This window comes from Gigantopelta aegis, chromosome 11 (assembly GCF_016097555.1).
Source record: "Gigantopelta aegis isolate Gae_Host chromosome 11, Gae_host_genome, whole genome shotgun sequence".
Lineage (NCBI taxonomy): Eukaryota > Metazoa > Mollusca > Gastropoda > Neomphalida > Peltospiridae > Gigantopelta > Gigantopelta aegis.
Window position 1 is genome coordinate 14,772,740 of NC_054709.1, and position 21,941 is coordinate 14,794,680.

The 21,941-nt window shown below is 37.5% G+C and overlaps 1 protein-coding gene across 1 annotated transcript in view; it reads left to right on the forward strand.

Annotated features, from left to right (window-relative positions):
• The window catches only part of LOC121385649, a 28,954-nt gene extending 7,353 nt beyond the window's left edge, over window positions 1–21,601 (forward strand). The window contains exons 3-9 of the mRNA XM_041516411.1: window positions 4,279–4,400; window positions 5,632–5,731; window positions 9,014–9,129; window positions 18,333–18,459; window positions 19,405–19,529; window positions 20,364–20,405; window positions 20,645–21,601. Coding sequence (XP_041372345.1) covers window positions 4,279–4,400; window positions 5,632–5,731; window positions 9,014–9,129; window positions 18,333–18,459; window positions 19,405–19,529; window positions 20,364–20,405; window positions 20,645–20,709 — 697 coding nt within the window. The 3' untranslated portion in view covers window positions 20,710–21,601. The remainder of the gene's footprint in view (window positions 1–4,278; window positions 4,401–5,631; window positions 5,732–9,013; window positions 9,130–18,332; window positions 18,460–19,404; window positions 19,530–20,363; window positions 20,406–20,644) is intronic.
• Window positions 21,602–21,941: the final 340 nt, after the last annotated feature.

Sequence of the window (21,941 nt, forward strand, 5' to 3'; positions counted from 1 at the left end):
ACCATTCAGGAAACCTTTACAAATATTAAATGTCATTACGCAATCCCTCTATATGATCTAGAAAATATCAACAATATCTTAAATGAAGAAATTCAGTTTACAATTAACGATCAACTGTTTTTGGAAGTTTTACTAATGGAAATAAGAGGGAGAACCATTTCATACCCAGCATTCAAAAAGAAAATAGGAGATGTTAAAGAGAAACAAAGTAATAGAGGAAATACAAGTATTAGAAGAAGATGAATGTACAGTTAATTCTGATTTGTTAGAAGAAAAAAAAAACGAGTTAATAGAAATTAGACGAAATAAATTAAAAGGGCATTTTATTAGATCTAGAGCAAAATGGGTCGAAGGAGGAGAAAAGCCGACAAAATATTTTTGTAATATGGAATCACACAACTTTCATAATAAACTAATTTCTAGATTAGAACTTGAAGATGGTAGTATAAGAACAGACCAAAAACAAATTCTAGAAAAAACGAAAGTATTTTATAAAAAACTCGTCTCCAAAACAAATCAAGCAAATAACGAAAACATCCAGTATATCTACAACATTGAGGCTAATAAGTTAACAGATACAGAAGCACAGGAACTAGAAGGAGAAATAACATATTCAGAAGCATTAACGTTCCTCAAAACTACGAAAAACGATAAAAGCCCAGGGTCTGATGGATTTGTGCGGAGTTTTTAAAAATGTTTTGGAAAGGATCTCGGGCATTTTATTGTTAGATCCATTAATCACAGCTACAATATAAACGAAATGTCCAACACACAAAAATTAGGAATTATTACATGCATACCAAAACCTAATAAACCTAAACACTTTTAAAAAAAAATGGCGACCAATTACACTATTAAATTGTATATACAAAATTGCCTCTGTCTGCATTGCTAACAGAATTAAAAAAGTGCTAGATAAAATAATTTCAAAAGATCAAACTGGGTTCATTAAAGGTCGATTTTTAGCTGAAAATATAAGACTAATATACGATATAATGCAATATACAGAAGTTAATAAAATTCCAGGCTTATTGTTCCTGGTAGATTTTGAAAAGGCTTTTGACCCTGTCTCTTGGTCGTTCGTTGAACAAGCACTTGAGTTTTTCAATTTTAAAATGTCAATTAAACCATGGATTAAAACTCAGAATCAAGGATTTTACAAAATGGATTTCTGTCTGAAAGTTTTAAACTAGAAAGAGGTTGTAGACAAGGCGATCCACTTTCCCCCTATATTTTCATAATTTGCGCCGAGATACTAGCTATATTAATAAGAAATTCAAAGGATATCAAAGGTATAACTGTAAACGGGCAAGCATATTTAATATCGCAGTACGCTGATGACTCCTCCTTCATTTTAGATGGAACCCACAAATCCCTGGATAACACTCTAAAAATATTAGACCTGTATGACAACGTATCTGGATTAAACATAACCTACTCGAAATCAAAAATCATCTGGATAGGCAGTAAAAAATATTCAAAAGATGTTTTTTTTTTCATCCAAAATGGAAGTTAGAATGGGGTGCAGAAACCTTTCCCTTACTAGGAGTATATTTTTCAGTTAATATTGAAGAAATGATTCAAACTAACTTTGAACCGAAATTAATGGAGATGAAAAAACTGTTAAAACAATGGTCCACTAGAAAATTAACTCCACTGGGTCGCGTCGTTGTTATCAAAACCTTAATACTTTAAAAAAATAACACATTTATTAATTGCATTACCAAATGTACCAGATCAAATAACAAAACGAATAACTAAAATGTTTTTTAATTTTATTTGGCAAAACAAACCAGAAAAAGTCAAAAGAGAGAAGACTATTAATGGAGGCAATGCTAAACTGTGTACAACTGGAGGCATCAGAAATTCTAAATCATTAGAAATTTTACAACTGCGTTAAAAGCTACTTGGTTATGGATATTATTATATTCAGCTAAAAATAACAACAATTAAAAATAATTTTTGGAAAGATATTTTACAAAGCTGGCTTACCATTCAACAGAAAGAAACGCCTGATAATAATGAAGATGTAATGAGCCTAAACATTTGGCACAATAGCAAAATTAAAAAAACAACCGGCAAACCTTTTATTTATATGAAGTATTTGCAAAAAGGCATAATATTTATTCAAGATCTAGTAGGCGAAAATGGGGCATTAATGAATTACAATACTTTCATAACAAAATATCAAGTACAATCCAATTTGTTTAGAATATGCTTCTTTAATCAGAGCCATTAAATTATATATTTGTAAAACAACAAAATCAATCAACCAAAGTTTTAACACTATTTGCAACCCGATTTTTCTTCCGTTTAAAATAAAACTACTTGTAAAAGATACAAACCAAAGTAAGCAAATATACGCAATATTAAATCGCACTACAATAGTTCCTACGTCCCAAAAAAGATATTCAGTATTGGGGTTTGACGTCACTTCACAAGTATGGGAAAAGTATTATGCTCTACCATTCAAAACTATTAAAGACCCATCTTTATTATGGTTTCAGTATAAAATGTTACACAGGATAACAGCTACAAATATATTTCTAAATAAAATAAATATGTTGATTCTAATATTTGCGATTTTTTCCATCTGATGCCAGAAAAACTGGAATACTTATTTTATGAGTGCTCTAAAGTTACTGTCTTATGGAAAGCAGTAGAAGAATGGGCATTAAAAAAAGGTGAAAGATTTCAGTTGGATAAAAATGTGGTTTTATTTGGTATCATAACAAAAAAGCATTGTTTTATTAATTGGTTCATTATTAATATTAAGTATTATATATATAGAACGAAATTACAAAAGATCAGATTAAATAAAAACGCAATGCTAAGATTCATTATTGATAAAATACAGATTGGAAAAATATATATTTTATATAAAATTGCCTGTATAAAGACTTTGATGATCAGTGGGAACCTTGGCAGCAGTTCCTCAAACAAATTGTATAAATTCATGTATAAACTTATTAACAACAAAATATACGAATAAGCTAATAAACATACTTTTATGCAAAATATCGCCAGTTCGGAAAACGTATTTCGACTTTCTATAATTTCTTTTCTTTTTAAGATCTCATTGATCTTATTTATCTTTCAAGAAAGGTTGGTTTTTTTTTTTTCTTTTTTTTTCTTCTTCTCTCACTCTTTGTTTCTATTTCTAGTACTCTTCTTCCTAGTCTCCAGAATATTTCCTCTTCAGTTATGTAAGGCTTTTGCATTGCTAATATCCCATTATACAGTATCATGTTAAGCCTATCTGTTTCATCTTAATAGTGTGCATACAGCTCGCGCCATTTGTGTTCCCTTTCGTCTATCTTCGGCTTCATCCCTGTTACTCCACACGTCCGTGTCTGTGTGTCTGTCTGTCCCCCCCCCTCTCTCTCTCTCTCTCTCTCTCTCTCTCTCTCTCTCTCTCTCTCTCTCTCTCTCTCTCTCTCTCTCTCTCTCTCTCTCTCTCTCTCACACACACACACACACACACGTACATGCATATGTATACACATATTGTTTAATAAGTGCTTTATATACGAGTGTATAGCTTTAATTATGTATCGTTTATGTATATACAATAATACCTGTAGAACAATGTTTCAAGGCCCCAACCTTGACCTTGCTTATGTTTTTGGGGACAATAATAATAATAAAAAAAAAAAAAAAAAAAAAAAAAAAAAAAAATAAAAAAAAAAAAAAATAAAAAAAATAATAATAATAAAATAAAATAAAATAATAATAATAAAAAAATCGTGCGAGGCCTGTACTTACGTCATTGAAAGAAGGAAGGAAATGTTTTATTTAACGACGCATTCAACACATTTTATTTACGGTTATATGGCGTTGGATACGTCATTAAAAGCTGCCTCTTGTTAAAAGTATTGTTGTCAAACCATTTCACAGCTTGATCTGTATGACTGATGTGAAACCATTGAAAGTTTTTGTGAAACACAAGACGCAAATTTAAATCATTTAAAAAAACAATTAATTAATGAACACCGTAACGTGATGTGATGTCCACGTGATGTAGTCACGCAGAGGTTCTAGAATACGGTGGCCCGATGCCCGATGCCCGATGCCCGATGCCAGTGATATTTTTTAGATTCGGGCCACTGAAAATTACTTCGTGCAATCCCGATGGCAAGTGGTAAAATAAAACCTCAACAAAACCCATTAATGGTTACATGATGTAGTCATTGAGAAACAACACGTGGACGTTGCAATGTAATGTCATTGGCCACGTGAGGTGGTCACAATCACGTGATCTAACTGACGTATTTGCAGGTTATTGGCTAGAACAGCAGCTTGTGCAGCGTGGAGCGCTTCGACTTGTTTGCCTAGCAACGCTACCGCGAAGACGAGCTTTGAGAACATCATGCAAGAATGGTATAGCAAATGCCCCAATAGTAAGTTTTTTAAAGGTTTGTTTTCCTTAAGAAGGAGAAGTTTGTTTTGTTTTACAATACCATTAGAGCACATTGATTAAGTAATCATCGGCTATTGGATGTCAAACATTTGGCAATTCTGATTCGTAGTCATCAGAGGAAACCCGCTACTGTACATTTTCCTAATGCAGCAAGGCATCTTTTATATGCACTTTCCTGCAGACAGTTGTGGTGCACTGGTTGGAACGATAAAAACCTCAATAAGTTGAATGAATCAACCGAGGTGTTTCGATCCTGTGACGCATGCACCTCACGCGAGCACTCAACGGACTGAGCTAAATCTCCCTCCCTCTGTTTTCCGTAAGGACATTGGGCTGAACATAGTCCAGTGGTAATACGCGGTCGGTCTAGGATCGATCCTCATCGTTGGGTTCATTGGCTAATTTCTCGTTCCAGCCAGTGCACCACGGCTGGCATACCAGAGGCTGTAGTATATGCTATCCTACCTGTGGGGTGATGCAGTTAAAAGATACCCTAATGCTACTAATGGAACAATTTTGCGGGTTTCTAAAACTATATCAGAATTACGAAATGTTTGACATCCATTAGCCGATGATTGGTAAATCAATGTGCTCTAGTGGTGTCGTTAAACAAAACAGACTTTAACTTTGATATATATTAGAAAAACGTGAAAGAGGCCCATGTCTCGCCTACACTTAGTGGGGAAAAAAAAACAGTTTAAGATTTAAATTTTTCTCACGTTGACATGTGGTATTACAAAAGAAAGAAATGTTTTATTTAACGACGGACTCAATACATTTTATTTACGGTTATATGACGTCAGACATATGGTTAAGAACACACAGATATTGAGAGAGGAAAATGCTGTCGCAACTTCATGGGCTACTCTTTTCGATTAGCAGCAAAGGATCGTTTATATGTGGTAAGTGCTGTCCTGTCTATGGGATGGTGCATATACAAGATCCCTTGCTGGTAATCGAAAAGAGTAGCCCATGAAGTGGCGACAGCGGGTTTCCTCCCTTAATATCTGTGTGGTCCTTAACCATATGTCCGACACCATATAACCGTGAATAAAATGTGTTGAGTGCGTCGTTAAATAAACCATTTCCTTCCTTCCCTTGATGTAGCAATTTACGCATGGATCCTAACGGGTATTGAAAGTCCATGCTCTGTTGATCAATATGTTCTTGAGGTGTCAACAACCAAAATAAACTTTCAATTTTTTTTTCAGTCGACCTCCCGTACTCGTCCTGTAACCAGACTATGACGTGTATGCAGGCTGTCAGCCCTTTCAAGGGTTACTCTGGCACGTCAGTGGTAGATATCTGCCCGTAAGTAGTGGTTTTTGTTAGTCATGGACGCTGTCAGCTCTTTCAAGGGTTACTCCGGACCGTCAATGGTAGATATCCGTCTAAGTAATGTTAGTCATAGATCAGCTCTTTCGCCCGTCAGTGGTAGTATCTGCCCGTAAGTAGTGGTTTCTGTTAGTCATGGACGCTGTGCCAGCTCTTTCAGTAGGGTTACTACCTGGACAGTGGTAGATAGTCAGTGGTAGATACTCTGGCCGTCAGTGGTAGATATCTGCCCGTAAGTAGTGGTTTTTGTTAGTCATGGACGCTGCTTTCAGCTCTTTCATAGTGGTTAGTCATCTGGACCGTCAGTGGTAGATATCTGCCCGTAAGTAGTGGTTTTTGTTAGTCATGGACGCTACTCAGTCTAGATTTCAAGGGTTAATCTGGACCGTCAATAGCTCTTTCAAGGGTAGATATCTGCCCGTAAGTAGTGGTTTTTGTTAGTCATGGACGCTGTCAGCTCTTTCAAGGGTTACTCTGGCACGTCAGTGGTAGATATCTGCCCGTAAGTAGTGGTTTTTGTCAGTCATGGGCGCTCTTTGTCAGTATCTGTTCTTTCATGGGCTAGCTCTGGAACGTCAGTGGTAGATATCTGCCCGTAAGTAGTGCTCTTTTTTTTGTTAGTCATGGGCACTGTCAGCTCTTTCAAGGGCTAGTCTGGAACGTCAGTGGTAGATATCTGCCCGTAAGTAGTGGTTTTTGTTAGTCATGGACACTGTCAGCTCTTTCAAGGATTACTCTGGACCGTCAGTGGTAGATATCTGCCCGTAAGTAGTGGTTTTTGTTAGTCATGGACGCTGTCAGCTCTTTCCAGGGGTTACTCTGGAGACGTCAGTGGTAGGTCATACGCTGTGCCCGTAAGTAGTGGATATCTTTTGTTTTTTAGTCATGGACGCTGTCAGCTCTCTTCCACGGGGTTACTCTGGACCGTTAGTGGACCGGTTGATATCTGCCCGTACGTAGTGGGTTTTGCTGTAGTCACTCTGGGCGATATCTGTCCCAGTTTTTGTTTCATGAACGCTGGCTTTAGGGTCTGGCACGTCAGTAGTAGATATCTGCCCGTAAGTACGTTTTGTTAGTTTTTTTCAATATTTTATTTAACGACGCACTCAACACATTTTAATTACGGTTATATGGCGTCAGACATATTGTTAAGAACCACACAGATATTGAGAGAGGAAACCCGCTGTCGCCACTTCATGAGCTACTCTTTTCTATTAGCAGCAAGGGATCTTTTATATGCACCATCCCACAGACAGGGTAGTACACACCGCGGCAGCTGATATACCAGTCGTGGTTCACGGGCTGGAACAAGAAATAGCCCACTGGACCCATCGACGGGGATCGATCCCAGACCGACCGCGCATCGAGTGGACACTTTACCACTGGGCTACATCTCCCCCCCCCCCCCCCCCCCCCCCCCCCCACACACAGAGACACACACACCACCACCAAAGAGAGATGACATAGGAGGCGCCTTCATTTTGGTCAGTGATGCTACGTATCTTGTAGATATATGTTCGGAATGTCAATGATACAGGTTTTAAAAATTTTAAAGTTAAAGTTTGTTTTCTTTAACGATACCATTAGAACACATTGATTTATTAATCATCAGCTATTGGATATGAAACATTTGGTAATGTTGACATATAGTCTTAGAGACGAAACTCACTACATTTTTTTTTCCATTAGTTGCAAGGGATCTTTTACATGCACCATCCTAGCACATACCACGGCCTTTGATATACCGGTCGTGATGAACTGGCTGGAACGATAAAGGTTTTGAATGTCCACAGGACTCCATAAACATCATAACCCTGTAAGAACATCTTCTGTGTCAGAATTATGACATTTTTAATTATACTTTTTAAATATAGTTTCCCGCCTATAATATACTAAAAGGCAAAACGTTATTGTGACACACAGAAGACAAAGATAATTTATGATAAGTTTTTACTGCCGTGTATGAAACTTTATACATGGAAAGAGAAATATCCGAAGGTATGGAAACGAGCAATAGTCCATGAGCAGGGCGCACCTGCGATATGCAAATGAGCCACATCACTAGAGGGGGTCCAGAGCGAAGTTCACACCTTGAACATTGATACAGGCCTGCCACTACACGCTGGAGAAAGGGATGGTACGGGCTGTGAGGGTTGCTGGCTGGAACCTGTTTCGCAGATGCGTGGCTCGGATCCATGTGTCTTGGTGAGGGGTTGTCACGGGTGGTCAGCCGCTACGGGGACGGCCCCTGACCTGGTTGTTTTGTTGATATCGTTGCCATAAGTGCCATATGGTGTTTCTGTGGACGTTGAATTGACGTCCGCCGTCACGCTGCGAGGTCCCAGATTCAAGCATCGCTATGACTCGCCATCTATCATTTTCACTGAGGCGTGGCATGACGAAATTGCATCAAACAGTTCACTAATTGTGGGGTTTTTTTAACTTCTGGACTTCTGAAGGCTGCACAGAGTGGCAATGATTTGCGACTGAATGTCTGGCCTTTTATGGTGAATACTGGACAGCATTTCTCCCGAATATTCCATGTTTCTTGCACAAAGCATGTAATTTCTTTGAGCTGTTTCATGCACATTTTCTCTTGGTTTGCATCCATAAATCCATTCACAAATTTATTACTCCAAACAATCCATGTCACAATAACTTTTGCCTTTGAGTATAAATATTCACACATAATGCTCTGGTAAGGGGCTGGACGTAGTCCAGTGGTAAATTGTTTGCTTGATGCGTGGTCGATCTGGGATTGATCCCCGTTGGTGGGTCTATTGGGCTATTTCTCGCTCAAGCCAGTGCATCACAACTAGTACATCAAAGGACGTGGTATGTGCTATCCTGTCTATGGGATGGTGCATATAAAAGATCCCTTGCTACTGATGGACAACTGTAGCGGGTTTCCTCTCTGAGACTATATGTCCAAATTAACAAATGTCTGACATCCAATAGTTGATGATTAATAAATCAATGTGCATCAGATACCGTGATATGTGCTATTATGTCTATGGGATGGTGCATATAAAAGAGCCCTTGCTACTGATGGGAAACTGTAGCGGGTTTCCTCTCTAAGACTATATGTCCAAATTAACAAAATTATGTTTGACATCCAATAGCTGATGATTAATAAATCAATGTGCACTACTGGTCTAGTAATTACAAATATACTGTGTGATATAGCGGACACCATATAAAATGATTCATGTTGATGTCGTGTATATATTAAAATGTTTTCATTGACTGCAATCGCAGGCATATGAAATCTGTGATGACATGTTTGAAGAACGCACTGGGAACGTGCTCCATCAAACTGGCCTTAAATTACGGCTTCACAGAAATGGCGGCATACTTTGAACAAACTTGTAACAGTGAGTATCTAGTCATTTAAGGTTCAAGCACGCTGATCTGGGCACATATCTGGAATAACACCCATCTCTTTCCTTTGTCAAAAATATATATGATTTTTCTTGAGTAGAATATAATATGATGTGATATGATTATAATATAATATTAATATATATACATATATATACATATATATATATATATATATATATAATATATATATATATATATATATATATATATATATATATATATATATATATATCTATATCTATCTATCTATCTATCTATCTATCTATATATATATATATATGTCCATGTCATAAACCCATGTGATAATTTAATTTATTAACCCGGTTACTAATGGTATGCAAATTTGCAAGGTCTTTAGGTAATGTGTTGCTGTGGATGGGTCATTTGCTGACAAGCCAACAAGGCCCGTGTACCTGAGCGTAACGTTTTCAAAGAATTGTTTAAAATGCGTGACGTCAAACTAATCTGTGCTAATCCTGATGACGTCAGGGACTTTAGTACTGTGATTTATTAAAACCAATAAAATTAAAATGTTATTTTAGAAGTGTTGTAGGATAAATAGAATTCGCTACTCGTGTTTTTTAATATGTAAAATATCAACCTCGTCTAGTTAATCGGTTAATACCGATTAACATAGACTCGATTGATATTTTTCCACATTAAAAAATACTCGTTACGAATCTCTCTCTCTCTCTCTCTCTCTCTCTCTCTCTCTCTCTCTCTCTCTCTCTCTCTCTCTCTCTCTATATCTCTATATATATATATATATATATATATATATATATATATATATATACCGGGTATATATTGTAAGCCACACGGCTAACAAAAGGAACAAGTCAGGAATGGTAGAAAACATCAGTTCATATTTATTTACTGCAGCAGATAAGCAGCCAAAATAACACAACAACATCAACATCATTATCCAGTAGATCCTGTCTGGTGTTTCAAGTGAAGCTGAGCTACGAACTTAGCAAAAGCAGTGTAATAGGAATGCAGGCACCATCATAATTGCATTTGGTTTTAATGCTTTAAATTGCTTGTAAACAGTATCAGTCTCCATTCCAAATGTCAGGCCTAAATAGTTAACTATTTGTCATAAAGGAAATCTTCCAATTTCCGTTTATTATTATTTTAGATGCCATGACTTTAAAGGGACATTCCTGAGTTTGCTGCATTGTAAGATGTTTCCGACTAATAAAATATGTCTACGATTAAACTTACATATTAAATATATTTCCTTGTTTAGAATACCAGTGTCTGTATATTCAATGTGTTTCTGGTCGTCTTAATATTTCTAAGAAGCCCAAACTGGATTTTGTCTTCAAATAATTTCGTACGTACGAAAAAACCATATTTTAGGAAATAAAAGGAAATTTAAGCTAGTACAAATATTATAACGATCAGAAACACGTTTAATATACAGCCACTAATATTTTATGCAGAAAAATATATTTGATATGTAATTACAATCGTTAAAAAGTATCTGTTAGTCGATATGGTGTCCTGTCTACATATAGGAACACGTTTGGTGTTTAAACATCAGATTTATTCATGTTGAATAAAAACGTAAACATGGAGGCAACGCTACTTGGGCGGATGTTTGTTTTGTTTTCCTCTACGCATGCGTATCTCATAGGAGTACCGGGACAGACCACAATGTTCACTATAAGTTCCAAGACACTACATTCCTCCCAAACTTGAACAGAAAATTGTCAAATAAACATACACAATACATTCATAAAAAAGTAAAACAGTTCTCAAACGTTTCTGTAACTTGGCACACAATTTAAAAAACTTGGGTTTCACAGTTGGCATATAGTTCACTTTTGTCATATAGTATTTATCAGACAGCCATGTAATATGAACATTGTTGACAGCGTAATCGTCAAGTCAAATGATAGTCTTTCAGGCGTGTTGGAAGTCGACGGTTACGGACTGGTCTTGTTGGCATCTCGATGTGGACCTGGGCAGGTGTAGACACGGTCGACATAGGTGAAGCAAACTTCGAAGGAGTCCTCGGCTGCTTGGTCGGAGTGACAGGGGACCTGGACTGCTGTTGAGTGGGTTGAGGAGTTGATGGCATTGATGTCTCGATGATGTTGTCATCTTCATCCTCCCCTCCCTCATCACTTAGAGAGAGTTGTGTACCGTTGATAGGTTTAAAATGTGAGGAGTTGCGAGTGATTTGTCTCTCACCACGTTGCGCAGTGATCATGGTGCCTTGCTTGTGGACGACGACACAAGGCAGATGAGAATATGGAGTTGAAAGTTTGTTCATCCTTTTCTGCTTCACTAGGACGTAATCACCTGGCGATAGATCTGATACTCGTATATCGCCAAGGAATCCTAACAACAGTCAAAACAGATAATGGGCCTCCATTCAATGGTGATGAATTTACAAGCATTATGTCCAGTTTTCGGGATCCATCATAGGAAGATTACGCCCCTCTGGCCAGAAGCGAATGGAGAGGCTACACTGAACAAGACAATCCGTGCATCAGTCGCCGACAACTTGCTTGGAAGTGACAGCTTCCCACTTTCCTACGTCTTTATAGAGGTACACCGCACACCTCCACCAAAATATCTCCTTTCGAAGCACTGACTGGCGGCAAGATGAAAATTGGTCTGCCCGAGCCTCCTATCACAAGTCAGACACACAGATCTACCCACAGCCACATTACTGAAAATGACTATATCAGCAAGTGCAAAATGACCGACTATGCTGACGCTAAACGACGAGAAGATCGCTTCCAACTTTGGTAGTACTGCTTTGGCAGAGGTGGATGGGACGATTTCAACCTCGGGAAATCGACTATACTCATCTATGACAACGAGCAAGTAATCGCCTGATGGGAACGGACCAGCAAAATCAATGGCAAGTGAACTCCATGGTTCAGATGGCAAGGGAGTGGGTTGAAGAGGTTCACGTTGGGCAGGCCCTGGACGTGATGCTTGGCAGGGAATGCAGGATTTGACAGCGTCTTCCACAAACTTGTCAGTTCCATGGAACCAAACCTTCTCTCTGATGCATTGCTTGGTCTTAACAATTCCTTGGTGTGCTTGATGTGCTATTTCAACAACTTTCTGTTGCAAAGTTGCTGGGATAACAAGACGATTTCCTTGGAGAACCAAACCATCATGGACGGATAGTTCTTCTCTGAATCTGGTGAAATTTGATATCTCTGGGTCTTCCCAAAAACCAGTTTGAATTGCCAACATCAAACTTTGGAGTGTTTGATCTTGCTTTGTGGCATTCTTCACTTCTTCAGTCGTCATTGATTTGGGTATGGCATTTTGCACGACATATGCGATGTATGCTTCACCAGCATTCTCGTGGTTTGGTGTAGTTTGAGGGCGACAGCTGATGTAGTCGGCTGGATTTAGGTCATCTCTTCCTGGAGCATAGACTAGCGTCATCTCATAGGTCATAAGACGTAAACGCCATCTTTTCATCGGGGCTGTAGTCGGCTTTTGGCTGTTCATGATTCTCAGTGGCACGTGATGCAAGGTTAGACAAACATTCAATAATGGCTGCCAATTCGCATAGGTCGATAGCAAAATCAACCGATCTGCCGATTACGTTTTTGCCTTAATTTATTTACAAATATCGTTGTTTAAATAAAAAGCCGACAAGAGGAGACATTCAAGTATTTCACTACAGGGTACATTTACGATGACAACGTGATTTAAATCGACGAAACCATTTTTACTTCAGTACATTTTATAGAAGCACAAGAACCCGGAAGTGAACGTCGAACCAAAAGAACATTTAAAACATCCTATGCTCGTTTTTCTTGTCAGAACTGATAAATTAAAATGTCTTGTTTGTTTCTTTTTTCTTCTTCTTTTTCATCTTAGTTTTTGTTGTTGTTGTTGTTCGACTTTTATATTAATGGAATCCCGATATGCCGAGGAACAAGAGAATAGAATGCGCGGCGACGACCCGGCCTCGACCCGTTTAAAACCGTGGCGTCTTTATTTTTGGTCGGGTTGCGTTAAATGTTTTGTTTAAAAAAAACAAAAAGGAGGGACGTGAGCAGTAACAGTAAAATACAAGGCGTGTGGGAATGCTATCAGTGTACCAAAATTTTATGCACGAAAGGATACAAAACTTTAGCAGGATACAGTCGCCTGTGCCAAAATTATGCAGGCAGTGGTTTAGATTGTGGGATTGCGATATTTATGGGGGTGTATTCTTACATAGCTGCACTGCTTGAATCAACCGATATTCGGCACTTGCCCTATTTATGAAACCAAAGCCATACACGAAAAAACCCACAAAAAAACAATTAAATTCACAACTTGCGTAACCAGAGGGTGGGTTGGTGGGGACCACATCTTTGTCCCTCCAGTTATGTATACTGACATATTGGCCCGTCTCCGTTCTGACAAGATATATTAGGGCTGTTTACGTTTGGGTGCCCCAACCCCTCTTTATAAAATCAGGCTGTCCAGCACACCCTTTTGAAAAAGTTGGACACAATTAGGAATAAAAATATAGAAAATGTAGGACAAAAGTAGGAAAACGTAGAACAAAAGTAGGACTGAAACAGTACGTAGGGACATTATTCATGCTCGAAACACCGTTTTATGTAGTGCTTAGTTTGTACATGTATTTTGTGTTCTATCAAAAATAATGTGTATCTTATGTAACGGTCACGTTATAGTTATTTCAAATTACTGTACACTATATTAATCAATATACATATTTACATGCATAGGAATGCTGATGCACAGTAAAACAGAGTTAACATGATTAATTTAAGTTTTCCATAATGTATTATAGATTCTGAAGTCATACATACACATTGTACATTATAATCATATTAATCATTGGAAAATATGTTGGCTTTGAGGGTGTAATTTTAATATGTTGAGATTATATGGTGCCACAAATTGGGAGATGTATCTTGCTGCCAAGACAAATTAAAATAATTCCCGTAACTGATGGCTTTTATAATATTACAAAGAATATGCACACTTTAACAGCAATTCGTGGCATTTTCAAACCAAAAAGTACGAAAAACTAAGTATTCTGAAGAAAAAGTAGGAAAAATAGGACAAAAACAAAAAAGTACGAACAAGTAGCTGGAAAGTCTGTAACATATTTGCTAATTAAGCCAGTACAACAGTGTTTAAATAAATTATAAACTCATGTGTTGTGGCAACAACTGTTGGGAATCATACTTGAAGCTTCACCCCCCCCCCCCCCCCAATCTCACACAACCCGCCCATTAGTTATCCTACTGTCACACAAAATGTACTCAAAAAGCTTTATCTGTTCTAGAGGCATAGGCAGATAAAAAATAGTAATAAATATTATAAGACAACCCATGCCTACAGACCAATAATAATAATACAAAATAAAAATTGAGAGAGAGAGAGAGAGAGAGAGAGAGAGAGAGAGAGAGAGAGAGAGAGCAGGGTTTCTGCCAGAGGGTAAAATGGGTATGGCGCCATACCCAAATTTTTATTTTTTTTAAGTTAACATTTTGACAAAATTAATGACTCTTATCATTATTGTATGATTTTCTTAAGCCTAACCCTAAATGTAACCCATTTTATTTGTGGAGGAGACCCCCCCCCCCCCCCCCATAGCCCCTGTTGACTGTGGTTGCATTCAATAACATAGCGCCATACACAAAAAGTTATTTCTGGCAGAAACACTGTATATAATTTTTATATATAACATAAAACTAAACCACAGATTGCAGTTCGCACAATTTGTTTAATATTTATTATGAGAATACTTCCTAACATTTTTTTTTTTCTCAAAGAGAGGGTCTTTACATATTAATCCCCATGCAATCTGGTACAGGTAAATATATCTATTCAAAAATGTATCTTTCTGAGGCATCCATCTCCAAATCATTATCCTCGAAACTGAGCAATTAAGGATTACCATTTGATGGGTGGTGTCAAACTGAATCCCAAGTCTTGGAAGTCTGAATTACTCCTTAGCAGCAATATGTCAAACACAATTTTGTTTTTTTAATATTGTATTAAAAGAAATTGTTGAAAGTGTTTCATTTTCAGCAGCAATTTCACCCCCTGCCCCAGTCTTTCTTTCAAATATCAGATGAAACTGTTCTATTATTTCTATCATTCTGTTCTCAATATCAAGATGCAATGTAATTTGTTTAATAGTTTGTCTTCAGAAACTCATTTTCGACATCTAAGCAATGACTCCACATCCATTGGTCCAGTTGCTGAAATATATACAAACAAACGTGTTAAGTATTTCACATCCATTTGAAGAAGTACATTAGTTAGTAACTTAATTACATATCATTGTATTAATTTAAAGTTTAATTTAATTTTAGGAAAACATTTTTTTAACAGGAAACAAAATCAATGTGACTAAACAAAGTATAAAATTAAAAAGTATAGCAGTAAATTAAGAAAAGTAGTGAACAATGTATTTAACGTTGATGATGTTATTTGATTTCTATTAGAAAGTTGCACAAAGCTACATATAAGATGGCATGTGGAAGAAGAAAAATGCCTATGCTTTGCTAAAATTTGGGGTATAAAATAATGAAGAAAAACAAAACTACTGTCTTCAAAAGAAAATCATATTTAGGGTAGGTAATAAAAACAAAACAGATGTAAGTGCCTCATCTAGGTGGTTATGGGTTTGAAATGTTTTGAAATTAGGGTTAGAACATATTTCAAGCACATGAGCATTTATAAACAGAAGTTCTTTTACTATCATTTATCTGAACATTAAAAAATATATCTATTAATTTCCAAGATTTGTTTATTATTATTTTTTTTTTTTGGCTTCAAAACATTTCAGGGTCCCTACATAAAATTTGCCTAATTTATAACTTTCCAGACAATACTTCCTTATCCTCCTAAAGCTCACAACCATATAGGTTACTCCCTCACTCCCCTCACCCCACACCCCACTCACAAAAGAACATACACAGACTTACTCCTACACACATGCAAACAAAAAGAAAAAGAAAAAATGCTAAGACTTTCAAATGTTCCAGCATGCTTGTTAATACTATCACTAACCCTAAACCTAACTTACGCCTAAATTAACTGAATGCTGGAACGATCGGAAGTCTTGCCAAAACTTTTGTTTTGGCCATTCGTTTGACTGTGTATTGTTTAACGACGGATTCTTAACGACAATATATACATCGAATACTGATTAAATGAGTCAGTAAATTCCATTACATTGGAGGGAAAGTGATTCTTAAACTCTTACCTTCGTAGAATTTATATATCAGTTGAATTTTGATGGATTCGGGAAAACTTCACTTTCCATACCATGTGACGGTTTCGCAGGAAAACACTGATTTTACGTCAATCGTAGGCTCCGCATAGTTGTCATCGCTATTAACACTTGTCAGCAGAAGTATATGTTTACTATGATTATAATTCATTTGGAGGAGACAATTATTTTAACTAATTTTAATGCTAACTATACAAAAACGTTACACATCGAAAAAAAAGTGTGTTGTCTAACCTAATGGCGTCCAAGCAAATTTGGGCCCGCGGTTTTTGAACCGCGAAACATGATTGGTCCAGAGCGGTTGTCAATCACGCCGTACGGAGGGGTCAATTAGCGGGGAACAGCAATACGTAATATTATACAACAATTCATTTTACGATATATGTCTACGTAAAACCATTCCCCGTTATTTTGTGGTAATATATCCAAAAGCCGTGCTATAAAAATAGACTACCGAGTCCTATAAAAATCACCAGTAAACTCGTACAGCATATCAGAGTAATTATGTACACATTATAAACAAATAGCTTTGTCATTTAACATCATTTTACCATGTTTTAAAGTTAACTAATTAATGTATTTTTAACACGTGTTGTATTTTTAACCCCCGTGGCAACAACGCCGGTGAAGTCAATATGGCGGACATCGATGAATTCGTCTGCGAATAGGTTCCAAAATAACACTAACTAAAGGAAATAACATAATTCTATGTTATTTAGAGTACAGTGAAATCAGTACCAAAATGTACAGAGTAACAAGTTCATCGAAATATCGTCGGCTAAAGTGTCAAAATCAGCTGTTTGTCATTAACGTGTTAATCACGTGATTTCGTACTTTACTATAAATACTCATAATAACTAATCGACACACTAGTAGTGTCCATTACAATATATATATATATATATATATATATATATATATATATATATATATATATATATATATATATATATATATATATGGTTGGAATATAGCTCAGTGGTAAAGCGCTCAGTTGATGCACAGTCAGTTTGGGATCAATACCTGTCGGTGGGCCCATTGGGCTTTTTCTCGTTCCAGCCAGTGTACCACGACTGGTATATCAAAGGCCGTCGTATGTGCTATCCTGTCTGTGGGATGCTGCATATAAAAGATGCCTTGCTACTAATGGAAAAATGTAGCGGGTTTCTTCTCTAAGACTATATGTCAAAATTACCAAATGTTTGACATCCAATAGCCGATGATTAATAAATCAATGTGCTCTAGTGGTGTCGTTAAACAAAACAAACTAATTGAAGCTGATGAAAAACGATACATTTGTAACAGAGTAAGATGCTTCCAACTAATAAAATATTTCTATGATTAAACTTACACATTAAATATATTTTCTGGTTTAGAATATCAGTGTCTGTATATTCAATGTGTTTCTGATCGTCTTAATATTTGTAAGAAGCCCAAACTGGATTTTGTCTTCAAATAATTTCGTTCGTACGAAAAAAAATCCTTTTTAGGAAATAAAATGAAATTTAACCTAGTACAAATATTAGAACGATCAGAAACACGTTTAACATAGAGCCACTAATATTTTATGCAGAAACGTATATTTGAATTGTAAATACAGGCATCAAAAAGTCTCTGTTAGTCGATAACATCTTTAAATTGCAACAAACTCAGGAATATACCTATAAATTCCATCCAGAATTAATTTTAAAGTTTTTAAAACATTTTGATTGCTATATACAGTTTTTAAATGTACTTACCTGGATATTTGTATTGTATTGTACCTTTCCCCACAGCTCTGTACACTTTGGTTTTACATAACCTTTCATCTTCTCCTTCTTCTTCTTCTTCTTCTTATTATTATTATAATTATTATTGACAAGGGACAGAAATGACTAGTCGTATAATTCCTACAATATCAGTATTTCTAACGATGACATTTGGAAAACATCTTTGTGCTTGCAGTTCTCAAGAATCCAGCAAACACGGCATTGAAGGACTGCAATACATTCGATTCCTGTATTCGACAGATTAGTAACCCAGACCAAGCTAAGATGCCGACAGTATACCCTGACCCTCGATACTGGTGTGGGTATGTGGCGTTTTCTGTATTTGAATCATAGAGAATACTACATGATCGGCCGATAGATGACGTTTATCTTAGAACGAGTTGTTTCAAAACGTATCTGACGAGCGAAAGCGTCAAAGTGTTTGGGGGTCAAAAAGGTACCACGTTCAACGAACGACTCATCTACATTTTTATTTAAACTTATTTTCGTGGTTATATCCAGTTAAGGTTCAAGCACGCTGTCCTGGGCACACACCTCAGCTATTTGGGCTGTCTGTCCAGGACAGTGGGTTAGTTGGTTAGTGGTGAGTGAAAGGGTGTAGTGGCGTTACACCTACCCATTAAGCCCTAAAGAACTCGCTCTGGGTTGGAGCCGGTACCAGGCTGCGAACCCTCTGTACCTGCAAGCCTGTAGTCCGATGGCTTTACCACTGCGCCACCGAGGCCGGTACGTATACAAAGGTAAAATGAAGTACCCAACTCTAATGTGGGATACAGGCAAATGGAGGTATTTTAACTGTTGTGACCGAAGTTTATAGGGGGTGTAGAGTCATACTCCTCCAGAAAATATATTTAGGAAAAAAGAACGAACCTTTTATTGATCAGTGAGGGGTTTTGACCACCTAAAACCTCCCCCTTTTCATTCATTTCAACATATTTTTGTGCTTATATCCAAGTACGCAGTCCTGGGCACACACCTCAGCTATCTGAGCTGCCTGTCCAGGACAGTGGGTTAGTTGTTAGTAGTTAGTGACCTTACACCTAACCTTTGAGTCATTAAAACCCGCTCTGAGTGGGAGCCGGTACCGGGATGCGAACCCTGTACCTACCAGCCTATAGTCCGATGGCTTAACCACTGCGCCACAGAGGCCCCGTGTGAATCTATCTGGACTGGGGTGCCAGGCCCTCCCCAATTCAGCTGCTGCCTAAATCCACCCTTGATGTTTTTATAAATCTGTTTTATTTTAGAGTGATTCGAGATACAGCTACATGCGCTTTCAAATCGGCCGATGGCTGCAACATGGCGAGAAATTCAGAACTGAAGAAAGATTCTGCGGACGTGGTGAACTCTGTGAGCACTAAGTGCCCTATCGGTAAGCTGTTTACCCTCAGTAAGATCTAAGAATTCAGAACTGAAGAAAGACTCTGCAGACATAGTCAACTCTGTGAGCACTAAGTGCCCTATCGGTAAGCTGTTTACCCTTGGCTAATTAGGGTCTCCGTAATATTGGACTCGAGTACTCGAGGGTCAGACCCGACCCAGACCCGAGTACCCAACATTTGCACGAGATGACAATGAGACTGAAGTTAAAGTTTGTTATGTTTCACGACACCTCTAGAGCACATTGATTTATAAATCATCGGCTATTGGATGTCAAATCTTGGGGTAATTTTGACATATAGTCTTAGAGGAAACCCACTACAATTTTCCATCAGTGGCAAGGGATCTTTTATATGCACGATCCCACAAACGGGATAGCACATACCACGACTTTTGATATACCAGTCGTGCTGACTGGCTAGAACGAGAAATAGCCCAATGGGCCCACCGATGGGGATCGTCCCTAGACTGACCGCACATCAAGCGAGTGCTTTACCATTGGGCTACGTCCCGCCCCCTAATGAGATTAAGGAATACAGTAAAATAGCATTATGCATCTTAATTCCAGCACTGAACGTGGATGACAAATCAAGCCATTGTATTCATTCCACACATTCGACCTTTGGCTTCCCTTCATGTCTCATAGTGAGTGAGAGTGAGAGAGAGAGAGAGAGAGAGAGAGAGAGAGAGAGAGAGAGAGAGAGAGAGAGAGAGAGAGAGACTGACTTACTGTAATGGATAAGATATTCGAGCTATGTAACATCAATGCAATTTGTTGAAAGACTGAAAATGTAGTTTTAAGCATTTGAATTTGTTTTCTTTTCAGATGGATTCCAAAATATCACCTTTCAAGTTGCAGCTGCACCAAGTAAGTGGAGTACAAATATATTCCCATCCATTCGTCCAACCATCCATTCATTCATCCATTCATCCATACATCCATCGATCCATACATCCATCCATCCATGCATCTACCCACCCATCCATCCATCCATACATCCACCTACCCTTACAACTGCTAGTAGCAGACGTAAAATTACGATGTTTAGTGAAATGGGCGCCTGTATTGGTTGACGCTGTGTGATATCATATCTCTTTGTTTTCCAGGTATGTTCACCAGTGCATCTGTTATCACCATCCTGATTGCCTTCTTGTCGCCAGTTCTCCTTTGAGACCGATGGTAAACCACCACTGCAATAATCTGGGACCTATTTTGCATAACGCTACTTTAATAATCTGGGGCCTATTTTATATAATGCTACTCTAATAATCCGGGGCCTATTTGACTAAATGCTCGCAACTTTACGATTTCACGGTACAACGAAAATATACTTGCTATGGTATTGTCAAGTGGTGGAAGACACGACACCATCATCTGTCGTGTCGTTAACTTGTTGTAATAGCTTAATATAATCGGATTTTTCATTAAAAACAATAATAGAACATTCTGTACTGCTTTTAGAAACCAGCCTCTGTGGTGTCGCGGTTAAGCCATCGAATATAAGGCTGGTAAGTACTGGAATCGCAGCTCAGTACCAGCAGGGGTCTCTCTACATGTCATAAGCAATGGCGAGCCCGCCATCTCTTAAGACTAATTTCCAATACGCCGCCATCCATTGGCAGCGATAGTAATATCCGCCATCCGCCAACTACCAGAGTAATCAGGTTCATCGTCGTTTACAAGACATTTTCGAAGTACTTGTACCCTGCAAATCTTAGGCACCATCCCTTCCTATAAGTGGAACCAATTCTACTGATTTCCTCCATCCCTTTCCTGAATACTGGAGAGACCACTGACCAGCTCCCACCCAGAGCGAGTTTTAACGACTCAATGGATAGGTGTAAGACCACTACACCCTCTTCTCTCTCTTTAACCAATAACAAACAACGCATTGTCCTAATAAATCGATGTACTCTACTAGTGGTGTTGTTAAACAGTACAGTCCTTTTTGTAAATCCCTTTTGCTATTATCTGTTATCAAAATTTATATACTCAACAACGAAAGTTTAGCAAATATCTTTTGTGAAGTCTAAATTTGCCATGGTTGAATAAACTTTAAAAAAAACCCGGGTCCTCCTGTTGTGTTAAGGCAAAGGTTGATGAGTTTATGTTGTTTGTAAATGGTAAACATTTCAGATGTGAATACTAATTAATAAAAATAGGTTAATTTATAAATGTTATGCCATATCTTTTACCATTAGCTAAACTTTCGTTGTTGAGTATATATAGTCCACGTGTTGTTTGTAATAGCTAAATTTTAATGTTATGCAAAACGAACAACGTATGCACCATGGAACCTAGACTCGGAGGGTTTATTAAACTATGCTGAACAACAAAAGAAATGCAGCTATTTTTTACTTTATTGTAATCCAGTTAATTAATCTATTAAAATTGTCACTGTTT